At 40.2% G+C, this 12,484-nt stretch overlaps 1 protein-coding gene across 1 annotated transcript in view; it reads right to left on the bottom strand.

The window, feature by feature from the left end:
* DLGAP2 (DLG associated protein 2) overlaps positions 1-12,484 on the bottom strand; it is a 98,472-nt gene that overhangs the window by 65,927 nt on the left and 20,061 nt on the right. Inside the window, exon 3 of the mRNA XM_054979527.1 lies at positions 3,194-3,341. Within this exon, the coding sequence (XP_054835502.1) occupies positions 3,194-3,341 (148 nt within the window). The remainder of the gene's footprint in view (positions 1-3,193; positions 3,342-12,484) is intronic.

Raw genomic sequence — 12,484 nt, 5'->3', positions numbered from 1 at the left:
TTTACTAACAATATTAAGAAATAAAGATGAGACAATTAAATTACAAGTATGATGAACATCTTATTTGTGATTTCTAAACCGAATTTGTTGGCAGGAAGCATAATAGTTTGAAAAAAATTGCATGCACAACCCTTTCACTGGCCATTGGATGTAAGTAAACCTCTAGACTTATGCAACTGGATATCTGGAGATGAAGGGTCCACAGCTGATGTACATCTTCTACTTTGCATCATACCTCAGTGTGACCATTTCCACACAGGTTAGCTGCCCTGGGTTCAATGCTGTTGGGAAGTGGGACTTTATTCCTGCTTTCCCACAGCATTGTGGTGCATTTGTGCATCTCCTGGGGTTTTCATGACTTTTCTCCAATGTTTCTTAAACCTGTTTTGCTCTGATGTTTTGGGAAAGATCACAGGTAAGCAGGGATGGCTGTTGGCTGGGTGAGATTTTTCAGTTCACATGACAGCCATTTTCCCTTCCCCATGTTGGCTATTTCCTCCTCCCAGTACCAAATCATCAGTTTTATTTTGTCATATTGATATACTGTTATATCAAAAAGTGTAACAGGTTCTGGGAATTCTCATCTTTCACTTTTTTAAAGTAAGTCTCTAGCCCCTTCTGTTGTGGAAATACAAGGGGAAAGACATCAGTGACGAAAAGGTCTAGAAAGTTACTGTTTTTAACAAAAGCTGGGAATTCACAGAACCTGTTACACTTACTGATATAATGGTATATTGATATGATGATATGAAATCGACCATTAAAAAAAAACCCTGAAAAGTCCCCAGTGGCCCAGAGGAGGGAGGTTGGCTGTTGCTGGGGGCCTGGGACAGGGAAACTGTGGGGAAACCTGCCATATGAAAGTCCCCTTGCCACTGCACTGGATCTGCAGTGACACCAGCAATGGTGACTCAATACAAGCCCGTTCCTGTGTGGAAATGACCCCTGCACAATACTTTACTTATACGAATAGAGAGGGACATATGCCGTTAGAACCAGAAGCATGAATTGGTGGTCTGTAATGGGGAGAGGGTGAGATCACCTCCCTCTTCAGTCAATGCAGCGAGAGGAGGAGGAAGAGAATATTTCACCTCCTGCTTATTGCAGCTTCCTGACCTGCAGGCTTGTTTGTCCAAGTGAGTCCTACAACCCCAGGAATAATCTTCCCTGGGACGAAAAGGAATTGTGGGGTGGGATGGTGAGGAATGTGACAAATACCAGCATTTAATTGGTGGTTTCCTGAGACAAGCTACTGTTCCTCTAGGAACGGGGTAGGGAAACCTGCAGCTTTGAAATATCATAATTTTTTTACTCAGAGAAAAGAGAGACAGACAGACAGACAACCAGAGAGAGATGAAGGGCACTGTTTCAGCCATTCAACTTCATTAACACTTAGTGGTCAGTGAGGAAGTGAAGAATGTCACACATGGAAAGAAGCTTATTGAGCAAATGTACCACTAAGTATGATTAGAATTGCTATACCTTCCCATTATCCTCAATTTGTCATTTGATTTCTTATTATATAGGACAAAGTAGTAGAGGGACAGTGAATGGTCTTATTAGGTTTCTTTCTTTCGTTTCCTAGTTATGTTTTATTGGATGGTCTTAGCTTTCTCCCAACTGGGAATCTCTAAGAAAGTAAAGGTATAATTTCAATGAGCTGTCTAGTTCAGTAGGAAGTTAACTAAAAGAGGAAGAGGATCCCATTAAATAGGAAAGTTCATTTCATGAGAGATGTTAAGAATGTATTGTTCCAATTGACATTACTTTACTATGTTTCTCATCCTAGGAATACAGAAGGCATTCTGAAACTAGAAGTAATTGAAAAATTAAAAAGAGTCCAGTAGCACCTTTAAGACTAACCAACTTTATTGTAGCATAAGCTTTTGAGAATCACAGTTCTCTTCGTCAGATGCATCTGACGAAGAGAACTGTGATTCTCGAAAGCTTATGCTACAATAAAGTTGGTTAGTCTTAAAGGTGCTACTGGACTCTTTGATTTTGCTACTACAGACTAACACGGCTAACTCCTCTGGATCTTGAAAAATTAAAACTCAGTAATTTGATTCTCCAGATGTTCTCCCTGCCCCTAGATCCACACCTTTCAACATTCAAAACTGCAACTGAGTTTTATCTATGTTCTCCTCTCTCTGTGTCTTGTTTACAACCATATCCCACAATTTACATTAAGTTGCAAACACAGACCCAGTTTCTGGCTTACTCTATATGATCCCTTAACACATTATGTGTGTCAAACCCTGAGCATGAATTCTAGCAGCCTGCTAAGTGATGCACACTTGATGCTGCTTTATATTGAATCAGACTATTGGCCCATCCATCTAGCTCAGTATTTTCTACTCTGAGTGGTAGCAGCCCTCCAAGTCTCAGGCAAAGAAAGTTATTTTCCAGCACCTGATAACTGAAATCTTTTTAAACTTGAGAAGCCTGGAACTGAATCGAAGACTTTCTATCTTTAAGTATGTTTACCACTATGCCGCAGCTCCTCTATACATGTCTGCTGGTGTAAATAGGCTTCTACTGGGTAGTTTCCACATTGTTAAAGATGTCATGTTAATTAGTTATGCTTTGTTTTAGAAGGGTTTCATCTTTGTGTTCAGATTTATGTTTGTTTTCAAATTTTCTGCAACCATACCCTATTGTATCTGTTCACTGAATGTCCTAACTGATATTCATATCGTATTTTGCTCAGTGAATGCCCTAGCTACTAATTATATTGTATTGACTTGCACTGTGTAATCCTCATTGGGTTTCAGTGAGACAGGCGAACTATAAACAAACAAACAAAAATAATTTATGTCTGATGATTTAAATTTCATTTTTTTTAAAAAAAGTATACATGTAAAACATATCAACAGTATTCCTTAAACATTGCCAATATTCTTCTGGTTTCAGTAACAAAACAGGATTCATTTACACATATGCAAAGTTTCTAGTTCAGGCAAATGACTGATGGCTTGTTACAGTCTCTTTAGTCTGAACTCAAATGTTTTCCCTGAGGCCATCTGAAATAGTTTAACCCCTTAATACTCCATTCACATGAACTCAAATATCTTTGTTTTCAGTTCCCTGGTGTCCCTTAACAAATAAAACCTGTTAAAATTGGGAGGTGTGATAAACTACAGGGTTTAAAAAAATAATAAAGCTAAAAAGAAAAAAAAACCAAAATTCCAACCTGGCTGATGCAGCTGGCCTGACTGAGCGTGCTCACTGCTCTCATATAGCTTTGATTCCTCGATCGGAACTTGGGGGAATTGTAGTTTGCTGACGGATCCAAGTTGTGACCACCAGGTACATCACTTGCAGCTTGCAGATAGCTCTGACTAGTAAGGAAAGGTAGAGAGAGAGAACGTATGAAAAAGCTATGCTTGGATTAAAGAGGGAGTGAGACAGCCCAGTATAATTGCAGTGGCTCCTCATTTTTCCATAGTGGAAGATCTGCTACAGCATAATGCCCTTGTACCGAAAATAGGAAAATTCTACCTAAAGATTTTGGCTTTTGGTCCATTACCCACGCTACAGATGCAGGCTTGGATCCAGCTGAGTGCCTCCTAGCTTCACATATCTGCTCTTAGCCATGATAGCACCAATTTCTTGTATGGATGGGTAAGTAGGCTACCATCAGTCCTTCCAAGTGTTACCAGCTTTGATCACTTGTCGGAAGGTGAATTTGTGGCTCCTGATGTGGTAAACCACAAGTACAGATCAATAAATTAAAGAACACAGGAACCTTTCTCAGATGCACTGGCAACCCTATTAGTCGGTTCCCTTAACACGTTATATTCTAATAGCCAAGTGGCCCTGATACGTAGGTACTTAAATCTTGACACTGGAGCTACGAACAGACAAGACACATCTTCCTACACACCTGAAAAATGCCCCAGGTTTGCAGAAAAATCTGAAATCTTAAAAAAAATATATGGGGAGTTAAAAAAAAACCAAGTAATAAAAGAAGTGCCTGTAGCTTTAACCAGATGTCCTCAGTGGCTGTTGCTAGACAGCCATATCAATATAGTTAGGGTTAGAGTGCTCCTGTGCTCCTCAGTGACCTGATTCGGCCCGAATCAGACTGGATTTGGGCTGAATCAGGCTCATTTCGGGCCAAATTCAGTCTACTGTGGTGCTCAGGAGTGCACTGTGCGACCTGGGAGTGTGCCCTGGGAGGTGCATTCCCCCGCCTTTTCCCCCACTGGCCAGGTAAGTGGGGGTGGGGGTGGAGGGTGGGAGCAGGGGATCCCCCATCCCTAGCAGGGGATTGGCAACCCTAACTGTAGTGTAGTGGCTAGAGTTTCAGTGCAGGATGTAGGAGACCCAGATTCTAATCACTACTATGCTGTGGAAGCTCACTTTGATTCACTCACATTCTCAGTCTAACCTATCTCTCAGGGTTGTTGTGATGATAATATCGAGGCAAGGAGAATGATATAAGCTGCTGTAGATCCCCCTTGTGGAGACAGGCAGTATATAAATGAAGTAAATGAATAAATATAGATGAAGATGGGGTAAAAGTTTCAGTGGTTTGAAGGAGAGAAGGAAGTAGGGAAAGGTGAGCATACGGAGGCTGCCAGGAGGAGGGAAAGAGAAAGAGGAAATAGTGTGGGGATACAGGGGAAAGAGAAGTACCCCCTGCAAGCCCTTGCAGGTTCCCCACCATGCTTAGCTAGCCCCATGCAACTGGACTATAGGGGAGAGGCTGCTAGAAGGGAGAGAGGAAAAGGTGAAAACAGGGGGCAGACAAAGCTGGGTGGGAAGGAGAGAAGGAAGCAGGAAAAGAGGGAGAAGCTACAGTGGCAGGGAAGGGAAAGGGGACATGATGATGGAGAGGAAATGAGATACCCCCCCACAAGTACCTGCAGGTCCCCATTTGTATTAGTCTATTTCATCAGGGTAACAGAGCTTAGTAATTAGTTGCAATATATTCTCTAATTCATGTAAAATTAATTGTAAAATAAAGATATTAATCTTTTGCTTCTTTCTTTAAATTCTTCCAAACCCGCATTAAGAAACCTTTGGTGGATAGCTCAACAAAAATAAGCATAACTGCTAGGAATGCATGAATATATATATTTTAGAACTTTGGGGGTTCTTTTGCCAGGAACCCTGCCTTATCCTTTGCCAAGTTTTTAATGCTGAAATTTGGATTTAGGTAGCTCTTCTGTGCTAGCATTATATTGTTTTATATTGGTTTTATCAATTGAGATACCTTTTATAAACAAATGTCTTTATGTGAAAAAAGTTTATACTTTCCAGAAAGTGAGTGAGCTGACATTGCACTCAATTATTTTTGCTTCTCTCTCTGTGGTAAACAGAGAGAAAGCAAAAGAGGGCTTAAATTAATCCTATCTTAACTGTATTCTACATGCCAGTAGATAACATTTCAAACAGTCTCCTCACTCATTCAGAAAGAACAATTTCATGTCATTCTTCGTTTCTTCTTTTTCAAGATAGGAACTCACCACTGATTCAATTGGTCAATGTGACCTGATTCAGTTAACCAATGTGTCTTAATTTTGCTTTAAGCAGGGCAACTTTCTTTTAATCTTTTCCCACAGACACCGAGATAGGTCCCACCATTCAGCAGACAGCACCGTCGGGGCTATATTCAATTGAGAAAACATTAGCCACCCATTCTGATCCATGGGCCTAACAAAGACATGGCCAGCCAACACTCTTTGCAATACTAATACAGTTCCCAATGGGACACTTGACATGACCCCCAAAATGAATACACCCAGCAGATATCTCATGTCATCAAATAATGAAACCAAGACAATGAAGAAATGTTTTTATTAAAAGGCAAGAAAAAGAACACAGTTGATGGAAAAATCAGATAGAATAGAATTGCAACAGAAATGTGATTGAGAAAAAATTATGATACAAGCATACTGCTACGTATACTTTGACAAGCAATTGAACAGGTCTGAATCCTTTCATCCAGCAATAACACTGTGGTTTGAGTAAAGTTGACATACATGAGAATTTTTTCAAATTCCTAGTAACTGCATTTGTATACATTCTTCCCCAGTTACATTTGCCTTTGTTGCTTTGCTTCTTTTCCATAGACTGTGAACTCCTTGGGGCAGAAACCTGTCTTGTGCTTACCCTGAAGAGTGCCATGCAGATTAATAGCACTATATTAAGAGTAACAAGAAATTACCATAGGGACAGGTATCCACATGATAGTTACCTTATCTAAGAATGTGAAAGATAATTTTATTTATGGTTCATAGGAAAACAGTATTATAATTATTAGTGACAGTGCAAATGATACTACACTAAGAGATTCTTGGGACTTTTAAACTGAAATTGCTATTTTAAAAAACACACACACTCAACACAGGCATACAGAACTAGAACTAGAAATGAGTTTTAAAACATCACTCTGAAACAATCTAACTTTATGATACCTAACAAAAGCAAGAAAATATGCTATACCATGCCTCTGTTAAACCAATCTTAATCAGTTCTGTTTGTCTTTTCTTATCATATTCAGTATTCACAGGTAGACATGGGCACAAACCAAATTTAACGAATCTACGGTTCGTGGTTCGGTGCCAATGACGATCCCGAAGTCTCAAACCGCAATGGACATTTCCTGTTGCCGAACCGGTTCGCGGTTCATGGTTTGTGGTGCTCAGAACAGCCCCCGTTGCACTTAGAGAGCCCATATTCACAGGGAGTGTGTAGTAGGCTCTCCTCCAACCAGCACCCAAGTTTGGTCAAGATTGCAATATGGATCTTGGAGTTATACCCTCTCCAATCCGAGGCCCCCAGGAAACTCCCACAAAAATCCAAGCTCAATTTATACTCTCTCTGTCTCTCCCCAAAGGCTAGCAAGTAGCAAGCAACAGCTCTCACAATCCACTGATCGCTGAAAGTGAAAGCCAGCCTAGGAGCGCAGTGCTTTTTATAAGCTGAGGTCCCATAGAGCAATGCAGGAGGTCTGTGTTTGGCTGTCAGAGCTGCCTATCAGGCTTTGCAGGGATGAGATTGGAGTGCCTGTGGCTACAGAACACCCCTCCCCCGGGTGTCTTCTCCCAACTTATAACCACTTTGCAGCTCCATGGTTGGAAGGAAGACCTACCGATCAAGGTAAGCTGGGCTCTCATTCGGGTTTCCAGGGCGACAGAAGGAGCGCAGACAGAGTTCAGGCATTCCCCCAGCTCCGTTTCCAGGGGAATTGATTGATGGTGCCTGACTGTCTGGCTTCCCAAACCGCGGCCAAACGCATTGAACCAGGCTTCTTCCTAACGCTGGTTCGTTTGATGTGGGCAATCACAAGCCGCTGGATCGCAATCGCGCGATCGCCAATTTCGTGGGTTTTTGAAGTTCATAATGTGGTTCGTGCCCATGTCTGTTCACAGGTATTTCATTGCCTAGCTGGTTCTATCCTCTCTTAAGAGTTGCACTTTGGTCACCCCACCCTATGCTGAGTATTTTCATTTCACCCAAACTCTCCAGTATATTTCCCTGCTGATATGTGCTACCCATTTTTTGTTCCAAGGCATGGAAATTTTGAACCGCATCAGACCCAGGGCTGCTCTTTCTGGAACCTCAGAAAAGAACTTTAAACGCTTAGTTTTAGCTTGAAATCAGTGAAAATGTAGTCACTGGGTTTAATTAATAAACCTTTTAAAATTCCAGCTTAAGATTATGTGGAAAATGACACACTTCTGTATCAAAACTCTGCAAACTGTGTCTTGCTAAACTCCATCCCTGTTCAAATATAATACATTAAACAACAGAAAAATATGTATGTGAGGCTGAAATCCTCAACATACCCATTAGGAAATAAGTTCCACTCAACTTTATGGATCTTGCTTCCAAGTAAACATATTTAGGATGGACTGCCACATAGAACTGTTGACAATAAATTACCACTCTTAGTGAAGACAGTGAATGTGAGGAAACAAATAATGAGCACATGGACATCAAGGCCCTCCCAGCAGGGGTAAGTCTCCCACCAGTTGCCAGGAGGGACATGGCAACTCTAGCGACAGTAAGTAAAAATTTACTCAAGTAGTGTAAAAGAGCCCTTGGATGTACATACTTATATTTAAAAATTCATTAACACCGTTAATACTAATGATAAAAAACATGAATAGTATACTGACCTAATTTTTATTTTGTTTAGGCTAGAAGTTGTTGCTAATTTTAATCTTATTTTAAATTCATAACATGACAAATTGTTGGGGGGGTGCAACAGCCATGAGATATGTATAAGTAAGCAGAGTAGCAGAGTATGATATTAGCACAGTGGAAATAAGTAGACAGACTTCTGTGGTTCTGCTCTATAAAATACTTTACTACATAATAGGGTAAAAAGGGTACATTGGTAGGAAAAATAATAAATAAAAAACGCCTTGCTGACTACATCTTGATGGCTAGACTAGGTACTAGGAAAGAGACTTAGACTAAACATACTGAGCAGACTGAAACAAAGAGAAATAAAACCTTAGTATATGTTGCTAGCTAATTGCCCCCAATAAACTGCCTCATCCAATGGACATTTCTAGATTCTCTGGCAGGAACTTTTACTCGAAGCCTTAGTGGTCCTATGCTAATTAGCTATCTGACTAAGCAGAATAACAACTTAACTCTTTCATGACTGAGCATAGGATACTTGCAAACAGAAGCCTAACACAAATGATATCAAATGCTTTTAATTAAATCCTTGATTCCCCCAATTCAATTCATTCAAAAGAATCTGCTTTGTTGGTGGAATATGAAGAGCTCTCTCAACTTAAGTACAAATATAGAACACATTTAAGATCACATCTCAAATAAATCTTTGCCATTTTGTTCAAATGGGGAAGTGCCAGCAACAACAAATGTTATTACAGCATTCTACTTTCTTCTGCTTAAAAGAATACTGGAGATCGACTGGAGGATCAGAGGGTGAAGTGCAATAAGTGACGTCTGTTCAAAAAGACTGGGGAGCAATCACAATATCCAAGATAAAGAAATCACAAAAGAAATGGTATGTCTTTTAAAATGCTGCTTCTAATGACTAAACTATTAACCTCCTATATTAAAATAGACTACAAATTTATTCTGCCAGTCAAAAAAAAACTAGAGGCACAATTTTGAACGCTGAGGACATCAGATTGTAACATTACAGAGCTATTTGCTTCTGCCGATATCAACAAAAGCAGTATATACTGAACACCACACAAGAAGTAAATATGCTCCTACACCTTTGGTGCCATTTGTAGTTTCATCCAAATGTAGTGGAATTAGATAGTACCACAAAATGCTGAAAGACATCACACTAATACAGTCTTTCTCCATAAAATGGTTTAGTATTATTAAGCTAACTTTACCTTTCATTGGGCCAGCCTTTGGGTTAGCAAGCAAAACCCTGAACTGCACGGAAATTCCAGGCATCTTGCTAACATATTCAGACAATTGGTTCAGCAAAGATGTGTTCTGTACCACTTTCTACAAAGGTGAGAAGCACCACCAGGTTCATCTCTGGAAATTCTTGGAGGGCTCCAGAACAAATTAATTCTAGCCAACCCCAAATACCTTAATGGATCTGGAATGAATGCATTCCAGACAAGGCCTCAAACAAGCCACAGATTTCAGACAATGCAAAATTCAGCACCCTCTGTTTTATTATATTTGTCTGACAAACAACATATATATTTGTCTGACAAACAACATAGGAAGCATTTTATTAACAAAAAATTGATATGAGATGAAAGTTAAGCCTACCACATGGTGTTGCCCACTCCAAGTTGGGAAATTCCTGGAGATTCAGGGTACTGGACCTTGGGGGAGGTGGATTTTGGGGAGGGGAGGGAGCTGGGTATATTACCATAGAATCCACTTTTCAAGCTATTTTCTCCAGGGGAGCTGATATCTGTCGCCACCACCTGGAGATTAACAACCCTACTACTGCAGGTTTCAGTCACAAGCACCATTAGCAATGGATTTATACAATTCCCAAGAACTGTGCTCTTGTGAGCTAACACTTTAAGGCTGATCTCTAAAGGGACACTGAGTTCTCAATGAATTCCTCTTTTAAAGAAAAAAAAAACACCTCTCTGAACTGAGAACTTCTTTTCATCTTGAATCTGCCTCACTAGTCATATGAGTATCAAAGTGAGTACTTGCCAAGATGGACAGTTGATTAGAAGCCTAAAATGACAGACTTTGAACCAAGGCACTTAATCTCTGGTTTAAGGCTGCTACATCATGCTGTAACAGAGTTTTATGGGTGGAAGCCATATTTTACAGCATATAGTTCAAAAATAGCAACTGAAGCTATCAGGAACTTATCCAATTCTTGTTCTGAAATATCTCATCTTAACATCTAAGAAAATGTAGGCCTACCCTTTCTTTTGGCTTCCAAGTCTCTGTTCTTCTAGTGTCGGCTTGCTAACTTCCAGGTGGGGCCTAGATATCTCCAGACCTAACATCTTCAGACTACAGGTATCACTTCCTCAGGAGACAATGGCTGCTTTGCAGGGTGGACTCTGTGGTATTAAATCCCGCTGAGATCCCTCCTCTCCCTAAACCTAGTGCTCCCCAGGCTCTACTTCCAAATTTCTATGAACTTCCCAGCCCAAAGTCGGCAGCCCGCTTCTAGTGCTGCTATCCCGAAAAAGAAGCATTGGTTGTGAATGAAATATATTTTGTCTTTGCTTTTCTTTGATTAATAAATGATGCTTATATAAATAGGACTGGGCCCTTCATCTTCAATGGAAGATATGCAAATCCAAAATGTGTAAGTATCCAGATTAGAACTGGATTTTGCAGGGACCTGGAAGGATGGTGTTCTCTCTATTTGGTACTTCACTGGCAGTGTAAAATGTAATGAGGCTGCTATGGGCATAGGATGAGGTGGTCACTGAGATCAAGAGCCAATTCCAACCACATCTAAGCTATGCCTTATGCCCACAACATTAGAGAAAGCCAGAGCAGATGCTGGAAAGCTATGTTCCATCCAGTACAGTTCATCAACATTTCTGTACAAAATGAGATATAACAAAAACTGTTTCCCAAAGTTTTTTTTAGCTAGCTTTTTCTACCTTTGTCCTTTCCATACAATAGAAACTCAAGATAAATTCATAGAACTACTGCTTAGTCCAGTGTTTCCCACCTTTTTTCCATGGAGGAACCCCTAACTTAATTTTCCAAATTCCAAGGAACGCCCATCTATGAAAACATTTATAGGCCAGAGGATAGTAAATGGCAGTGAGTGTGATTCAACTGTGTGTACTATGAGCTCTCAAGTTGCTTCTGACTTACGACAACCCTATGAATAAATGCCATCCTATCACTGATAGTCTTGCCCAAGTTTCGCAAACCGAAGGCAATCTACCTCTTTTCCCACTGCTTTAATTATTGTAAAGAAAATCTATTTGTAAAGAGCTGAGATGTGTGTGTAAGCATACGTTGTAAGAAAAAAAAATGGTGCATCTTCCATCAGCAAAAGCTTCCAAACCAACTGTATACCGAATAAAATACAACAGGATAGACTTAAGGGTAGCTCAACATGAATTATAGTTGCTAGGTTTGAGTCTGAAAGCATGGCCCACTCTATGGAAGCAACTGACAAAAGATACTCCTCACCTTCACTGCAACCCAGGATTTGAGGCCCAGGTGAGATTCTGAAACACTTCAATGCTGAACCTACATGACCAGATGTTGCTGGACCGCAACTGAACTCTATGGACAACATGGACTCCTGCCATCATCCCAACCCCCAAGACATTTATTCCCATCAGTAAGCCAGTCTTGACTGCATCTGATTTCAAATGTATGCAGTGCCTGGTCACTAAGCACTTGCAAACACAAACTGTGAAGAAAAATAACCCCCCAGGTGCATATTGAACTGGAGGATAAGAGTCTTACAGTAAACATCATTTTCATAAGATAAAGAGAATCTGAAAGTACCTGAATAAGACAACTGCACCGCATAGAGGCCAGATCCTCCATATGCAATTCCCCTGACATATTTGACCATATTATCCAGATTAGAGCAAACTGCAAGGACGAAGCGAGATCAATCAAGGCGCTCTGAGTGGAATTTCCTTTATCTGTTGTGTCTACAATCTAGACTAATTTATATTCAGCTGAAAATTGGGCAAATCATATCTCTTTGAGGTCAAGTTTTCTGTCAAATTGAATAAAATTATTTGCAGCTACGGAAACGGCGTCTATTTTCTCTAACAAATTGTTTACTGGGTGGTCAGCAATCAACTTAATAAAATGAGAATGCATTAGTAAAATAAAAGGGTTGGCCTCTTCTGTCCCTCTGAAACTCCTGTGCATCATTGAACTGGGTCAGGTCTTTTTCTTCCCTTCAAATAAAGTCGGGAAGCCTCAATTTGTGCTTATGAATCCTATCCTTTCCAAAGCAAAATGCTTGAGGAAGATTCTATTAGGATGAAAAAATAAGCCTTCATAATCCTGAAAATTAATTTAGACAGAATCAGCTTTTGTGTTGGGTTGAATG

Source organism: Eublepharis macularius, chromosome 1 (assembly GCF_028583425.1).
Source record: "Eublepharis macularius isolate TG4126 chromosome 1, MPM_Emac_v1.0, whole genome shotgun sequence".
Lineage (NCBI taxonomy): Eukaryota > Metazoa > Chordata > Lepidosauria > Squamata > Eublepharidae > Eublepharis > Eublepharis macularius.
This window is presented reverse-complemented; position numbering and strand designations above follow the sequence as displayed.